General features: G+C 37.6%; 1 protein-coding gene across 1 annotated transcript; it reads right to left on the reverse strand.

Moving 5' to 3' along the window:
- Positions 1 to 470: 470 nt before the first annotated feature.
- On the reverse strand, positions 471 to 1,280 carry LOC149305627 (transmembrane protein 74-like). The gene has a single exon (XM_089477603.1). The coding sequence runs from the start codon at positions 1,278 to 1,280 to the stop codon at positions 471 to 473; it is 810 nt and encodes a 269-aa protein (XP_089333729.1).
- Positions 1,281 to 18,857: the final 17,577 nt, after the last annotated feature.

The following is an 18,857-nucleotide window of genomic DNA, read 5'->3' on the forward strand; positions in this document are numbered from 1 at the left end:
GCAGATAAAGCCCTTGGCAACAGTTGTAGTGACCTTATTAAGCTAAAAACATTTTTTTATTTAAGGATACACATTTGTATATAAGGTTCTCAAAAGAAGAACAAAATAAAGCAAACTGACAATAACATATAGTTGTTTTTTTAATGATACTCTGCTCTAAATATTTAAAATGTTGGAAAACGCTGGTCTCATATGTATGATACAGATGAAGCAAAGCAAGTGAACCTTTTGTTTTTTAAAGTGCCACTATGTGAAAAAAACTTTTTTCGTAATGCAATAGCCACTTCATCAATGACATAAATAATTTCCTTATATATGCAGATGACGATAACCTCAGGTATGATAACACCAAATAAAGTGGGGACAGGAATGGTTACAATATATCACTAAAAAAAAATATCTTACATTTCAACATGAAATGGTTTGTATTACATTGGATATTTTAAAAGCACATTATTGGAATTTTTACATTAGTTAACAATATCGACTGTATCCTCTTGCACTAACACATTTTCATTTCCACCAGACTTCATTTGGTTAAAATTGATGGACCCATATAATTTTGCAGATTCTTTAGCTGCAAGTGTTTTTCTCCTGTATAATTCACCTTTCCACATTGATATCATTAGTAGAATTGACAAAACTACTCCACCAAGAGTTAAAAAACATAGCCCTGCTATCACACATTTATCCAAGTGGGCGCCTATGACAGCATTCTTTTTCTCTAATTGCTCCATTTCCCTAGCTGTGGTAGAGTTCGGATCAGATTTAACGTCCCTGGGGACCAGGTATGAAATTATTACTAGTAAAATTCCAGTAATTAGGAATGTAACTGCACTGATGAAACCATAGTCTACAGACTTTCCAGAAGCTTCAGACACAGCATCGTCATCGGATATTATCGAAGCTTCATGTAGTCCCTCCGGTTGAATTTCTCTATCTGAGTTGTGATGCACATGTCCATGGCTTGTCTTGCTTAAAGGAGGATGGGTCACAACTTCGATGTTGACATTTTCATCAATGTATGTAAAAGACGTCTCAAGTTCTTCAACACAGCATATCTTCTTTCTTCCTTTGTGTAAAGATGTAACATCTGGTGCTTCCAATGATGGTCCCAGTGGTATGGATTCATATTGATCTGGTGAACTTGCAGAGGCCAACAAGTGATTTTCATAACAAAGAATCTTTGCATCATTGTTATTTGAAGCACTATAACCCCAGTCCACATTGTTGCACTCATCAAGCCTCTGTGTCTTCTCAGTTACATGTAGCAGCTCCATGCATCCCGTAGAATGATTCTATATTTAAGGTCCAGCTTAGTCCATGCTGTATAAGGATCTATAGGAAGCACAAAATGTAACATTGTAACATGTAACATTTGACCATTTCAATAATTAAACATCTAAAAGCAGACACAAACTTAAAAAGTATGTCATTTCTTTTTACTACATATAAAAGCTACCCCTATCATAAAATAACTGAAAATCAATACCCAAAACTTATACATAAATTTTCTCCTTTTTTTATTTTAGAAAAAATTCATAAACACCAAAGAAAAGGCTATCATCCTCTAGTTCCAGCCGAAATGATGAGACCTCCAGGCGATAAACATTTTGATCACTACATGAAATCAAGACATGGATGACTTATTTTAGACAATCCACAGCCCATAACTTATATTGATGATACCACATAAAAACCCTGGCTGCTGAGGTGTTGACTGCATCAAAATTTATTGTATCAAATCATGTGAGTGTACCATAAGAAATTTGATTTAATGATCAGGTTTTACTGTCGGGTTGTTTGTCTTCTTCTAATATTAACATTGTTTTCCGTATAACTCTTTTTCTAGCCACATGAGAACTGTAAAGGATCCTACATTTTAAGGAGAATGAATTAAGGAGTGCACATAGAATGAAATAATTACATCTTAAAGAAACTGCTTATTTCTGTGTAATTTCCCAACACACCATAGAACAACTTAGAACCCTAGGGCCCCTGACCTCACCAAGCAACATAAGCAACATGTGCCACGGTGCCACCATTGCTCTAAACAACTTGTGAGTGACACCTTTACTTCAAACAGCTTGTGAGTGCCTTTGCCCCAAGCAGCTTATCAGTGCCATCCTAACCCTCAAACAGCCTATCTGTGCCATCTTTGCCACAAGTTTGTCAGTGTCCCCAAATAGGTGAAATGTACAACATACACTCTTACACACATATGTAAAAATACTTACACAAATTACATACACTTACTCATACTCACTTACACACACACGCATACACATTCATTCTAACACACACTTCATCTCACCCCACATCCATGCTCACACACAAACTCTTACACATCCATGCTCACACACACAATCACACATCCATGAGCACACACACCTATACATAGACGTCCATGCTCACATACCTACGCATATTTATATATATATGCACAAAAAAAAAAACATACATACATGCGTCCATGCCCCCGCTTACCTCTCACCTCTCAGGCAGCTTCCTGTCCGGCTGCTCACACACTGTGCCTTTGTTTTAGGGGGATTTTCTTCCAATTTTTATTTTTTAACATTGGGGTGTATGAATTGGATCCTAAATTGGTTTGATATTTTTTCTATTTCTGGTTGAGAGAGGGTAGATGCAGTTGGTGTGTTGAAAGGCAATACTATTTTATTGCTAAAAAAATTCTTTGTATTCACCAAAGTTCGTCTGTTTGTCTTCCTGTCCGGCTGCACACACTGTGCGGGCAGCCTTGGTTTTACCCCAGGGGTCACATTTAGAAAGGGCCCTACCGGCCTGGACAGCAATTTTGCACTGGTACGAGGAGACAGGAACAAGGGGACCCTCATCTCAGCTGCAACCTCTGCCAACCCCTGTAGTTATGCCACTGCCCACTCCTATCTGCTGCTATCTCTGCCTTTAAATGAAGCCACTTCCCCAGATGAGAGAGAGCTCTGGGCAGCCTACCCTGGGTAGAAATTGCTTCCTGGAATCCAGGTACAGACTGGCATCTGGCACACTGGGAAAATGCCCGGTGGGCTGCTTGTCAATAGCGCCCTATACCTACCCAATCTCCCACTCCAGAGGCAGATCAGGTATTTTTTAGGACAAATTAAGCTACTAATAGGTACCTAGTTGAATGCAAACTATGCATACCATCATGTGGTTAGACACAGTTCAAGTGACGATACACAACGTATAGAATCTCTAATTATGCTAAAGAAGAAAGCATAAATACAAAAAAGAAATGTCATATGGTCCCCTTTCTGCACTCCTGGTCCACCACTACATCACTCTCATTCTAATGTTGGCTGAGGGTCTTTTTGTAATTTGCATATATTTTCTAAGCTTTTGTTTTTTCCTCTTTTTAACTTTTTTTTTTTTTTTTAAATGACACTACATAAAATTATCACCTGCATTGTGTTGATAATGTTTGAATTTTTTTAGAGCATTAGTGAGAACGTCTTACTAACACAGCTGGAACTGAGCTCTTTTTTACATTGATTTTCAAGTGGAAAGTGTCATCTTATTTCATTAATTTCTAACAAGAAGGTTAAAAATAGCAGCAAGAAGGAATACTCAAACAGAAACTCCATATTCAGTGAATTAACCCATAATTGAAAGGCTTGGGAACTTTAGAATAAATAAAAAAGCATTGTCAATACAACTTTGGGGCACTTGATCAAATGCTTTTACAAAGTCTAAAAAGATAATGTGCACATCTTTGCCCTGATTGAAGTTCCTACTCACTTTTTCCCAGAAGCCCATAAGATATTCTGAAATGATCTATTCTTTATAAACCTATTCTGATTTAAATTAATAATATTGTTACTAACAAAATATTTCAACATGGAAGCACTTTTTATCCCTTCCCTAAATATTTTTGCCCTCTATAGATGTTAAACTTTGTGGTCTGTAGTCACCAGTTATTATTTGTGTTTCCTCCAACCGTGGTCAGAAGACATGCATTCCTAACAAATTAAAATTAGAGGTTTAGCAATCAACCCACTAAACTCCCGAACAGCCCCTGGCTGAATGCAATCTGGTTCCAGGGCTTTATTAATCTTAATTTTGTCAGGTCAGTACACTTTTATCTAATCTTAGAGCATCATTAAACAGATTGATAAATTCATTTTTAGGTGTCTGTGAATGGGCAACCACTGGGACTTTGCAAGTATATAAAGAATAAAATAACTTACGCAATATATTGGTTATTTTGATATTGCCCCTAACTAGTGTGTTGGATTTCTTGTACTATTTAAATTAATCCATGCCCCAACTGACCTAAATAACTTAAATGCTCACTTGAAAGTATTGGCCCCTTACTGTTGAACCACGTTAGCCTAGATATATGTCTGCTGGATTTGTATCCCAATGAGAGAAGAGAGAAGTAATAGGGAGGAAGAGTCGTGCGGATCCCAAGAACACGAAGGTATTATGATAACATTGATTATTATGTTCTGCAAACATCATTACATTACAAATATGTCATCTGCTTTTACACAAGAAGAGTTATTTTACTTCTTTACAACATGGAAGGACAAAAAAGACTTAAGTGTGTTAGTATAGGATTGGGATTTGATTGATACGCACCTTTCAAAAATGTATCAAAGGAAAACTATCATTGTGATGAAACAGAAAGCTGAACAATACAGTGAAAGGAAATTATTCTACTAATTAAAGCAACAATCCAGTGTCCCTGGATGCACCCTGAACAATGAATACATATGAAAGTACTTTAATATGCTTTCATATGCAGAAGTCCTCATGCATTTGCAAGGGGACCCTACAAAAAGGGTTAAAAGCTATTACATGCATTAATGTGCGTATGATTGCTAGTGTCCCTTTAAGAAACATTTTCCTGTAAACATAGCCAGTTGGCAATTTTTTTTTTCCTGTAATAAAACTGAAATACAATCACATAGTTAGAGAAAGACATTCTTTAAAACTAAATATATCATGAAAATAAATTTGTCAGAAGTAATACATCGGAGGTACTTGTCACATAGAAATCTGAATTACTGCATACATTTGATTGTCTGTCTTGGCTCCTGCTCATAATGTACCGACAAGGTTCATAAGATTTGTTATTCCATCACTGAGACGCTATACGCTTCATTCATCATTTGACAAAAAAAAAATCTTCCAAGCACAAGGAATATGGACCAAGCTGTCTTATTATTACATAAAATACAACGTTATCATGGTAAAAGTGACGACAGTATTTAATAATTATTTTTATAGCTTTAATTAAACAAAGTGCTTGCCATCTACATTAAAAAATCTGTAGTAATTTAATAGCTTTCTTTGGCAATTTAGAAAAGGGACTAATTTAATTTATCTTTGGCAGACAGATAATCAAGAATTCCAATAAGCTACCAGTAAAATAATAGTGGTTATTATATGAGGTAAAATTGTATGTCATGTGACATTCATACATGTACGAAAGAGCTTTACATGTTATGTGTATGTCCTTTAATAGGCCTTTTAGTGTCCCTGGGAGCCCCGCTAAATAGGAATCCATACTAAATTACTTTATGCGTACTTTAATATGCAATTACAAGGGTGGTGTCACGTAACTTTAAAGGGGCTGTTGGCTATTAGTGCATATTATGGCTAAAGTGTCCTTTTAACCTTTTGAGTAGCACAACAAGTTTAAATGAGGGCAGTGTCTGGGTGAGGAGGCAGGCACCGATGATGGGTGTGAACAGGGCCAGCCCCGCCTAAACTCCTTAAATTTATATGGGGGTGGGAGTGGAAATGGGCAGGGAGTGGGTGTGTCTAAACAGTGCTCCCATGACCCAGAGATTTTGCTCGAAATAGATTTGGTGTGTGAAACTGGATGAAAATGACATTTCACTTATCCTTTGGGTAATGTTGAACTTGGGCAAGTTTCCGGCATTCATAGGTTCCGTAAAAAAAAAATGATAAAGGTAACCTGAACATTGATATCCAATATGGCTATTTTTACAGTTAGTAGATAGTTTAGAATATCCAGATCTGTCGCGTTCTCCCTGTAGCTTATATATTTCACAATTGACAGTGGAATAATGCAATGTAATACATTGTACAAACTTCAAGAATATCTTTATTCAAAACAATTAATAATACATTTGATTTTTTTCTTTTGTTTCAACCCGGAGGCATCTTTAACACATAGGAAAGAGTTAAGAGAGATTCAGACAACTACTGTTGAATCTTAAAAAAATACATTATTTTAAATAAGGAAATAAACCACAATCTGTTTGTAAAATTATGCCAAAAAAAATTAAAAAATGTTTTTGGCAAAGCTAGCAGAGTGCAAATCATTATATTCTCATGCAGCTTCATTGCAAACTAGATTTATGTTAAAAAAAAAATAATTAACCTTCATATACAAGACACTTTTTTTGCAGATGAAAATGAAAAAAAATACTCATAAGAATAAAATTAACTATTCGTGGTGCTCTATTTAGCGCCCACAATAATACCCTCTCAAAGCAGATGGTTTGTAGTAGATTAGTAAGAAGACAATATTTTGGCAGAGAATACCTTTTGAGTTCCTGGTTCTCAGTATAAATTTTATTTCAAGAAGATTCAGATGGACAATGTTTAATGTACTGGTTCAACATTTTGTTCACTAAAAGATTTTTGTGGTCGTTTAGGGTAGCAGAACTATACTGTAACTAAAATAATCTTAAATATATTTGGCAACTGTTATAACCACAATTTACTTCCATATTTGTTTTCAACAGATACAATATATATATAGAGAAGACAACTTCAATAGTAATATTTTTATATTTATATTATAACGTTTATTATATATATATATATATATAAATTATATATTAGATGCCTTAATATAGTTACAACTAAGAAGCAAGACACATAGTTTCATGAATTCCTATGTTACCGCACCTATATAGTTCTTACAATGAATAAGATAATGCAGGTTTATTGCATTTCTGTTACTAGCATTTTCAATGTGTGCATTTTTCTTTATCAACTTCAGTTGAGCAAAAGAAAGTCACTTTTGTGAAGTATTGGGAATATACATACAGATTCACGTGCTTCTAAATGCAGTTTTTTGTAAATTTGTAACTAAATTGTAGTTAATGTTGTAACTTTAAATTTAATACTTGGTCAATCTAAAGAATTTAAATGACTATAATACATGTTTTAATAAATGTTACAACAGTTTTAGAGAGACATGCCTCAAATATTTTAAATACCGGTAGTTTTTTAAAATAATGTTTTAACAGGGCCTGTCATATGTAAAATAAAACAATAATATAATCCAGTAGAAATGTTAAATCTGTTCATGTTATAGTTATTTTCATATATTCAGTTTTATCTTCCAGGTCTGACATCTGCCATTGGCATTGCCAGGGCATAGTGAAGGCTTCATGACAGAGAGAGTGTGTGTGTGTGTGTGTGTGTGGGGGATAAATCTGGGACATCATTCTGACACGTCAGCCACAGTCTATGAGATCACTGCAATTTACTGAGGGATGAGATGCGTACATTAAGCTCACTATGTGCTCCCTGTGTAAAGTATTATTGATTCTACGGATATGATTTACTAGGACAGCCAACATAAGAGGCACAATCGCCCAACCCGCTTTCCTGCAGCACTGCAGCTCATGGTATTCCAGCACCAGCTTCATGTTACCTACTTCAGTATTTCTACATATATTTTATAATTTACACACACACTGGCATATAAGCCCATCACTAGAATGACGTCTACCCTTTGTCCCACCAATTTCTCAGTCCCTTTCTCCACCATTTTTCTTTCTTCTCTCTCTTTTCACCTCCCTTCTCTTTCATCCCCCTTTCTATTTGTTCTCTCTCTCTCCTCTCTCTCTTTATTGTCTCTTGCTCTCCCTCTCTCCCTTCTTACAACACGACCAGGCAATACCTTTTTGTGAATTGTCAGTCATGCTGTGTATTGCCTAGACTGAAAGTCCAATTATAGTGCACTTCTCTTTAGGCTATGTCCAACGTGACTGACCTTTCCCACAGTGACAATAAAATTATATATAGAGATGTACAAACAATGAGTATTCCTTTATGTGTTAACACCTTTCTAATTGGATTAAACATAACATTATGGAATCTGCTCGAGCTCTATAAATAATAATATTTTTTAAGGATGAGTTTCCAAAGTTCCTTTAACTTGTTCAAACAATAATAAATTAGAATAAGCCAGATATATGTGGCAGTGTATGGGTCTAGAAAAACATACTGCTAAGATATAGATCACATCAGTCTTAGGTATCTGTAAATTAAGTCAGTCTGAGAAGAACATTGAGAATGGAGGTAAATAGCATGAAAGGTAAACAATAAGAAAGAAAATAATGGGTCATGTTATCATGGCGTTAAAAAAAATATATAGTTATATAAAGTGTTGCTAAAGCAACAGAAATCTTATGTCCATATTCAGTTAGATCGTCTATCATATTAATTTCAAATGTCTTTTACCTACAGATTATAGCAACCACAATGGGCACAAAGACACAATAATTTGCTGATCTATCTTTATGGCCAACCTAGAGCAGACATTTCTACATACACAGTCACAAACCCTATAATACAATTGATACTTAGATTATACACTCACTGGCCGCTTTATTAAGTACACCATGCTAGTACCGGGTTAGACCCCCCCTTTTGCCTTCAGAACTGCCTTCCTCAAAGATTTTGGTCCATATGGACATGATGGACATCACGCAGTTGCTGCAGATTTGTCGGCTGCACATCCATGATGCGAATCTCTCGTTCCACCACATGCAAGAGGTGAAAGGTGAACTCATTGTCATGTTCAAGAAACCAGTTTGAGATGATGTGAGCTTTGTGACATGGTGCATTATCCTGCTGGAAGTAGCCATCAAAAGATGGGTACACCGTGGTCATAAAGGGATGGACATGGTCAGCAACATTATTCAGGTAGGCTGTTGCATTTAAACAATGCTCAGTTGGTACTAAGGGGTCCAAAGTGTGCCAATAAAATATCCCCCACACCATTAGACCACATCCCCAGCCTGAACCATTGGTACAAGGTAGAATGGATCCATGCTTTCATGTTGTTTATGCCAAAGTCTGACCCTGCCAGCTGAATGTTGCAGCTGGAATCAAGACTCATCCAACCAGGCAACATTCTTTCAGTCTTCCATTGTCCAATTTTGGCGAGCCCGTATGAAATGAAGCCTCAGTTTCCTGTTCTTAGATGACAGGAGTGGCACCCGGTGTGGTCTGCTGCTGTAGCCTATTTGTTTCAAGGATCGATGTGTTGTGCGTTCAAAGATGGTATTCTGCATACCTTGGTTGAAACAAGTGTTTATTTGAGTTACTGTTGCCTTTCTGTCATCTCAAACCAGTTTGTCCATTCTCCTCTGACCTCTGACATCAACAAGGCATTTTCGTCCACACAACTGCCGCTCAGGATATTTTCTCTTTTCGGACCGTTCTCTGTAAACCCTAGAGATGTTGTGCGTGAAAATCCCAGTAGATCAGCAGTTTCTGAAATACTCAGACCAACCCATCTGGCACCAACAACCATGTCATGTTCAGTCACTTAAATCCCCTTTCTTCCTTATTCTGATGCTCGGTTTGAAAATTCATGATAGATGGTATTCAGAAGACAATGGAACTTTTTTTGTGGTATAATTATAGTAGTTTAGGTTGAGAAAAGACTTGCGTCCATCAAGCTCAAATGCCTACATGCCAAAATGCACTTTGTTGCTGCCATGTGATTGGCTGTATAGCTATTTGAGTTAACAAGCAATTGAACAAGTGTACGTAGTAAAGCGGCCAGTAAGTGTATATTCACTTATATACAAGACAAAAAAAGACGAGAACATCAGAGACTTTCATAAATCATTTAATTAAAAAAACAAAAACATTTCCTTTCATTAAATCAATGATTTTAAACTTCAAATAGACATCTCCACATACTATGTACACTTTCTGGATACAACTATGACAATAGCAAACACAGCACCAATTTCCACCCGACCCACTACATTATCAGTCAGGTCCTCAGATACCACCATTTAAACAAGGATGATGCAAACAAAGATTATTACAAGAAAAATAACATCAGGTCTAGGAACACACAGTAAACTTCTACTGTAATACAGAGTAAAGGAAGCCATTACACACATTCCGCTAGTGGGTGTCTATAAGACACAAGATAGAATCTACTCCTATTTGTCACATTAGACAGACTAACCACTCCACCAAGAACCTAAAATACCAAGGTACCCAAAGAGAAGGTCAAGCATAGCCAAAAAAAGATACGTATACTCTAGAAAGCTCATCCTAAAACCTAAATTCTAGTCCAACATAATACTCATTTTTTGCACTGCATTAAGCTACCCTTAAGATGTGTGTTGAAACATAAAACCATAGAATGTGAAGGTAGAAAAGAACCGTTCAACCCATCTAGTCTGCCCTTTTTTCCTGATATAAAGACCTTTTTTCTGATGTTAAAACATTTTGTGAAATAAAGTTTTTGCCTCTGAGACACATCCATATTAAATATACGTGAGCTGAAAAGTACATTGAACATACAAAGAAATAAGTATACATAGTGTTTTCCATCACTGTCTTGTCCTTGGCGTTAAAAAGAATAGCACATTTTATCCATTAAAATAACATGAAATGGATCAGAAACTCAGCACAGACGGGGTTAATGTTGTAAAGGGCTATTGTAGCTGGAGACGGCTGATTTTTAATGGAATATCTCCATAGGAGTACAAATGCCCTTTATCACTCCCATCACACCTACATTCCAAAGGCACGTTGTGTTCGCTAATCCAGGTTTAAGTTTAAAAGGCTAATTGTTGATTGTTAGAAAACCCTTTTGCAATTATTTTAAAGCTAGAAATATCCTTGTTTTCCATGAAAACATCTAAGTGACCCAAAACTTTTGAATGGAATTGCATTACTTTACAGATCGGTGAGGACCAGACGCTTAGAGGTAAGAAAGTTTTACTTTACCGAGAGGATGGTACATAAGTGCAACAGCCACCCAGCAGAATTGATAGAGGTAAATTCAGTGAAGGAATTAAAACATGCATGGAAAACAGAGATTTGATGGGCTGAATTTCCATTAAATTATTTGTTTCTATGTTTCTTAAATAAGTAAACATGTATTTGGAACCCACTGTTAAATGATCAATATCAAAAAAATTAAAGCAAGAAATTGTATCTAATAAAAACATGTAATCCTGGATGTACCATTCCACTACAATTTAATTGGAAAATGCGATTGCCTTTCACACAATGAATTGGTCTGATATGTTTAAGAACTTTTATTGCTTTGAAGAGCATCTAGTTATCCCCTGACTATGTAATTTCTGCTCACAATTGTGTTACTAGTAAATGAAAATGTTAATTGCACTTTTAAACGACTAGACTAATATGCAATAAAAATACAACACAAGTGCTAATAACACTACAGGAAAGACAGAGACATTCTACACATATCTGCCTCTGAGAAAATAACTTTCAGTTGTGCTGTGGTGGCTATAGTTATCAACAATCCTGATTTAGTGGGAACATTTTGCAAAAAGAAAAAGGAGATATCATGAATATGGGGAGATATAATCAGGAGGAGGAGAGATAGGGACAAAGGGATAGATAAAGAGAAAGAAGAGAAATCGAGATAAAGTGGAGGAGAGATGGAGAAAGAAGAGAGAGAAATAGAAAGGGAGAGATGATATAAACAGAGATGGGGAGAAGGGGGACAGACGACTAGATGGGGAGATAAAGAGAAAAAGGAGAGAGAAGAAGAAGAAGAGAGAGGAGGAAAGATAGTGAGAAGGGAGGTCAAAGAGAAGGGGAGAAATCAAGAAAAAAGGGAGAGGTAGGGAGAACAGGGAGAGATAAAGAGAAAAAAAAAGATAATGAGAAAGGGAAAAGATAAATAGAAAGAGGAGGGGAGAAAAAGAGACATTACAGAAGAGGATGCAAAGTCGGCATGCAGCTTGGCATCTGAGCCTGACAAAAACTATGAATGAGGCAAAATGTATCATGTAATAAAGAATTATTTCCATTTAAAAGCACTAGGATTGATGTTTGTAAAGATACATTCAGTTGTTACAAGAAACGGCCGTTGGAAGAGTACCCGTAACATGATCATCTACTGGACAAAGGCAACTAAATCATTATTCCCCCCCTGATATTAATTCAAGTTGTAATATAAATTAAACATTACAGACCTCAACTGGAAGCAGGCAGAGTGACCTTTATTAACTGTGATGTCATTTCTGTTTCCCGAAACAACAGCACACATTTGTTCAAGCTTCGAGTCATGATGTCAGCGGCATCTTAGTATTTATTTATAACCTTTGGCAAATTTCTAAATCTAATGTAAATAAGACCAATAATTAGTATTTATATGCAATGCAAGATAACCTGCTTAAAATAATATTCATGCTTTAAAAAAATTTGAATATTTTTAATTATAAACTTTTGAAAGCAAAACTACGGGCATGAAAAAGAGAGAGAAAAAAAAGTGTACAGCACTGTGGAATATGATGGTGCTTTATAAATCAACAATAACAATGATAACAATAATAATACATTTGGCAATTTGGGATCTCTGACTATCTGCTCAGTGACTATACTTCAATTAAATCTGCCACTGGCAGTGAAAAGGTTAAAAACAACTTTCTTTGCTTTTAACGGTAGATGCCTTTATGTGAGAAGCGCGATTGAATAGCTGACACAGATATCAGGGAACAGATGCTGAGGTTGTTGTACAGTTTGCTGATTAAAGCTTTAAAGTATCAGTCCCTTTGAGATGAAAAGTAAATAGGTACCGAAAGGATATACTTAACAGCAGTCAACCAAGTTTACTTTATTTTTCTAATCCATGATGTTTTCATGACAAGTAGCAATATGTCTCCTGCTTTTATGTAAACGCCATGAAGATATCCTCATCCTTGTAGTTTTAAACAAACCATGTTACGTTTGCACAGAGCCCTGAAAATGACATGATAATCTGCTATGGTGGATTCCTCTAATTAACATATTATTGAGCAATTCACTTTATCGCTAAACAATTTGCCAAGAAAATCTATCCTGTCTCCATTCCCTGACTGCTGGATTTGAATATTATTAGTATAAATACATCCGCAGCACTGCTCAGTGTGAGTCTTCTAGATGAATTATAGACATGCATGTAATGGTTAATACAGTTATGGTTACGGTCCTCGATCAAATAGCCCCCCAGACAAGAAGGCTCTTTGTTGCCCCCTCCAACACACACACAACATTAATGTAGTCATGGTGCTCATGGGCCCATTCTTCATGGAGGCTTCTGGTGTTCCCCAGACATACTTGTACACATTGGTGGCATCTTCTGGGGTGACCGCTAGCACCCCCTGGTCCAGGCAAAAAAGTAAAAATGTAACAAACAAAATAAAAATAAATATGTACATTTAGATTATATATTTAATTTGAATGTCTTCGCGACAAAGTATTGGAGGCAATGTCTAGCTCATAATTTTATTTACTAGAAGCTTTGTGAACTGTGCACACTTTTTGCTAGTTGACACAGGCAATGGAGTAGCTATGGAGGGATTTATCCAGATACAATAAAATAGTACAAAATTCCAATTATAAATCACAACTACTGCTCCCTGGAAATTCTCCAGCTTTCTATCAGACATTTAAACGTCTAATTAACACATGTAAACTCACAGTACTTCTTCTGATGGAGTTCAATATGCACATGCCATTTGGTTTTTTGTTTGTCTGTTTAAATCACAACATACACAAACTATTAGTAAAACATACATAATGTTAAAATATTAAAAGTAAAAAGAAATTCAACTTCTTTTTACTTTATACTGTTTTATTCAATTAAGATTTATTTTTCTACGTGAAAAGGTCCTTTTCTACTGTGACAAAATATTAATTGTACTCTCTGGTATGTTAAGCATTTAAACAGATAACCCATAGCAGATCATTTTATTCTTTCTTCTGGATGTCGCAAAAGAAGTATCCACAACAAAATAATTTAAAGGAGAGAATTATGAAAATAATGTAAAGAGGGAATTAAATATACAATATATGGACAAAAGTATTGGGACACCTGACCGTTACACCAACAGGGACTTTGATGACACTGCATTCTAAATACATTGACATTAATATGTAGTTAGTATCCCTTTGCAGCTATAACAGCTTCCACTCTTCTGGGAAGGATTTCCAAAAGATTTTGGAGTGTTTATGTGGGAATGTTTGGCTATTCAACCAGTAGGACATTTGTTAGGTCAGGTACTGATGTTGGACGAGAAAGCCTGGCTCCCAATCTCCATTCCAGTTCATCCCAAAGGTGTTCGATGGGGTTGAGGTCAGGGCTCTGTGCGACCCAAACAAAACTCATCCAACCATGTCTTTATGGAGCTTGCATGCTGGGGACAGTAATGCTGGAATAGAAAAGGGTCTTCCTCGAACTGTTCCAAAATGTCTTGGTATTGTGACAGTGTAAACCCCAGGGAGATGCTTAGTGTGGCATTTGGGTATAGGTGCTATCCAGATCATAAATATGAGTCCCTGGGGTGGAGCAATTGGAGAGCAGGGTGGGCCAATGCTCCGTTTCCCCATGCTATGGAAATTCCATGCCGGGTTTTCCAGGAGGCAAGAAATCTGCAGGATCCGGTCCGGGATTCCTATGGGGCCGGCATCAGGCACAGGTGCTGGACATTAAAAACCCCTGGAGCTTGATACTCAGAGAGACTGTTGGGGGAAGAGGAAGTTCCCTGTGCTCCCAGGGCAAGGAGAGGCCCTGAAGAAGACAATCCATGAGCCAAGTGAGGCAATACCTGCCTGGACATTTTATATATGCCTTTTGTGCCAGTTTCAGTGGTTCCACATATCCACTGCAGGTCGGCTGGCGAGTGAAACATGGAAAGGACATTTTATTTCTGCTTTGCTGTCCTTTTCCCATCTTGCATTAGACCAACAGTCAGTGCAATACACAAGTCCCAGAGATTGTACTCCAGGTCTTTAATCTCTCCCTCTGCAGTAATTAGCAGCAGGCAATAATGACAAAATGCTTTTCTTTTGCAGGTTTCACAGATACTTTTATCCAGCAAAAAGAAACTTCACGTCCGGATCATCAATAAGTCGTCACAAACACATCAAGGCCATCCTCCATAAGCATATGTATTTCAGCCAGCAATACACAAGGGCACATACCATGCAACAGTCTTTGCAGTCTCCACTCAATCCTCTGGTTTAAACTGTAATAACTTCTGGCACATCCACTGCAGCTTGGTAGCTTCAGGCCACACAACACTGTCTCACGTTTTGGGGTTCCTGGATCCGGTGTAGCACTCGTCACCAGCATCCACTCAGTTGTTCACTTGGTTCCTACTTTCTGCCCACAGACCATAGCAGTGCTTTGCCCGCATTCTCCACCATATGTGACAAACTCTATAGCAGGAGGGCCATACATGTCACTTTTAGGGGTCCTAAGCACAGTCCTCTAGGGCAACCAGTCTCGGAAACACCAGCTTGTAACAAAACAGATCTTTATTTTTAATTGCTGAAACCCCAAAAAACCAAATCATAAAAGGAAAACCTAGCTCCCAATTGGAGCCCTCTCTAACTGAACTATGCTGGTCCAGACTGACCAGCCTAATCACCCACTAACTCAACCTCCCAGCCAGACCCAGCTACGCCAGGCTCTGGCAAACCTCCCCCAGACAGCACACAAAATGTCCAGGCAGGTATTGCCTCACTTGGCTCATGGATTGTCTTCTTCAGGGCCTCTCCTTGCCCTGGGAGCTCAGGGAACTTCCTCTTCCCCCAACAGTCTCTCTGAGTATCAAGCTCCAGGGGTTTTTAATGTCCAGCACCTGTGCCTGATGCCGGCCCCATAGGAATCCCGGACCGGATCCTGCAGATTTCTTGCCTCCTGGAAAACCCGGCATGGAATTTCCATAGCATGGGGAAACGGAGCATTGGCCCACCCTGCTCTCCAATTGCTCCACCCCAGGGACCCATATTTATGATCTGGATAGCACCTATACCCAAATGCCACACTAAGCATCTCCCTGGGGTTTACACTGTCACAGTATGTTGAAGCATTAGGATTTCCCTTCACTGGAAATAAGGGGCCCAGTCCCCCGAAAACAGCCCCAGACCGTTATCCCTCCTCCACCAAACTTTACAGTTGGCACAATGCAGTCAGGCAGGTAACATTCTCCTGGCATCCACCAAACCCAGACTCACCCACCAGACTGCCACAAAACAAATTTCCACTGCTCCAGGGTCCAACGGCGTGCTTCACACCACTCCATCCGACACTTGGCATTGCACTTGGTGATTGCATGCAGCTGCTTGGCCGTGGAAAGCCATTTCATGAAGCTCCCGCCACACAGTGTTTTTGGTGATATTAATGCCAGTGGAAGTTTAGAACTCTTCAGCTATAGAATCAGCAGAGAATTGGTGACTTTTATGCACCATGCGCCTCAACGCTCGGTGACCCCGCTCTGTGACTTTACATGGTCTTCCGCTTTGTGGCTGAGTTGCTGCTGTTCCTAAAGGCTTCCACTTTCCAACAACTCCACTTACAGTTGACCGGAATAGTGGAATATCTAGCAGGGATGAAATTTCACAAACTGACTTATTGTAAAGATGGCATCCTATCACAGCACCACGCGTATTCACCATCTTTAAGCTGTGATAGGATGCCATCACTAAGCTCTTCAGAACAACCCATTTTATTTCACAAATGTTTATAAATGCAGACTGCATGGCTAGGTGCTTGGTATACACCTGTAGTAATGGGTCTGATTGAAACCTGAATTCAATAATTAAGTTGTATTTCAACCACAAGAGTACGAGGTTGTGCACCCATGCTCCTTTTCCAATTTGCCATAGTACATTTCCTGTAGATGTGTATGATAAAATCAGTCCACTTGCACGCCTTTGGGTATATCTATCCCAATTCTCAAAGAACAAGAGCACTCGACCATAACTGACACTGGAACCGACGTTCCATGTTACTAAATAATCACGGAAAAAACAAGTAAAAGAGCAAACAAAACAATAAAAAACAAAATCCAGGCTAAGCAGCCACCGAAACTAATTTTGCTTATGATTACCTTTGATATTTCTTCTTTAGAAAGTTAGATTCCAATCCAAGGCTGTCATTTCTTTTTCCTTGACATAAAAATGAAGAATAACAAGCAAGAGATAAACCCTTTCTTGCCCGCAATGTAACCCATCCACTAATTACTCATCAACAAATGAGGAACACGGCGCAATGTGCAGATGGAAACGGGGCTCTCGTTAGAAAGAATCATGTTCCTCCTTTAAATCTAATGGTGTCATACACTGTCCTTCATGTATTTGCCGGGGATCAAACAGGGGCTCTAATTTAATTTGTTCTGGGCCGCGTTCCAACCGGCAGAGATTTCAGATGAAAGATGATATTTCAAAAGTAGCGAGGACTTTAATGCGAGGAGATGTGTATCCAATTCAGAAAATATTCTGCATCCCAAGCTCATTCCCGATATTAGAAACACAATGAGACGTAAGGATGCCGCATTCCGAGGTCACATTTCATACACCACTTCGTCGCAAAATATCCAGTAATTACACATTATGGTAAGGCGATTTCTAAATGGCGTCATAGGTTAGAACACCTAGATGTAGTTTATAATTTGCTTAATTGAACACCATCAAAATATCACAATACATTTTATATACGGATTATAGCGATCAGCATCTCATCAGTTTAGATTTATTTTAAGGATCAATTTCAAAACCACTGAATTCCAAATAAAATAGTTTTTGGTAACAAAGAGAAAAAATTATTGGGAAACATCTGTGGGGTATACTGCAACATATAGGGGGGGGGGTCATCCCAGGAACAGGCACCCTGTGGTAGCCCAGGTGCTGTGATGACTCTCATCATGCTAAGCCAGCCTTTCAGTACAAAAGGTAAAGGATTGAAGTTGTGATAGGAAAGCTCTAGAGCCCCACGGCTCATATAACCGCCATTTGCCATGATGAGAATTAACTCCATTGTGACAGCATTTGTTTAAGGTAAGAGGCTGGCTGAGATTGTTATGGGTTTCCTTCATCTCGTTATTCTTTAATATCAGAATACCAAGCAATGTTTTTATAACAAATTATAAAAGTTACTTGAAAATTAGAACAAATGTATTAATGCAATAGTCGGATAGGTGAGCAAACAAGATATGAACACTTCATCCATATTTTCCAATGTGAAAAAATTAATAAATAATAAAACTTAAAAAAACCTTTTAAAAAATAAATATATATATATATATAATCTCAATTGTCCTGCACATATCTAAAATTCCCAAACATGTCTATGTAAATAAATTAGATGTACCGACAATTATACTGACTTTCATACCCAGAAAGTGCTAGAATATACAGCAAAAAATACTTTTGTGTAGGACACATGTGGGTGCTTTTTCTTACCCCACTAGTACTCAAAGAATTAAATGAGCGTGTCTGTTATTTTCTTTTTAATGTAGACAACCGGTTTAGGAAAAAAAGAAAGTGCAACAGCACTTTAAATCAGAACAGCAGTGAAAACTCAATGAAAGCTTGCTGCAAAGCAGAATGTTATCATTAACCTTCAAAAGATAAAATCAATGGCGAGAGCTTAACCCTTTCAGGGTCAAGGAGGCCAGCAATAACTTGAAGTTTTTCATCTCCACTTTTTTATCTCTATTTTTTATATTATAACAAATGTATTAATATATTGAAAGTACAAAAATAGCGGTCAACGTTTCAGTTAACCCAAGCAACCTTTATCAAGACGGCCTTAATAAAGGCTGCAAGAATTTGCAAAATGCAGACCACAA

Source organism: Sceloporus occidentalis, unplaced genomic scaffold, assembly GCF_023333645.1.
Source record: "Sceloporus occidentalis isolate IW3139 unplaced genomic scaffold, rSceOcc1.0.p SCAF_11, whole genome shotgun sequence".
Lineage (NCBI taxonomy): Eukaryota > Metazoa > Chordata > Lepidosauria > Squamata > Phrynosomatidae > Sceloporus > Sceloporus occidentalis.

What these genes read in the sequence shown, in the direction of transcription:
- LOC149305627 (XM_089477603.1), bottom strand. Translation starts at nt 1,280, where the DNA reads ATGGAGCTGCTACATGTAACTGAGAAGACACAGAGGCTTGATGAGTGC.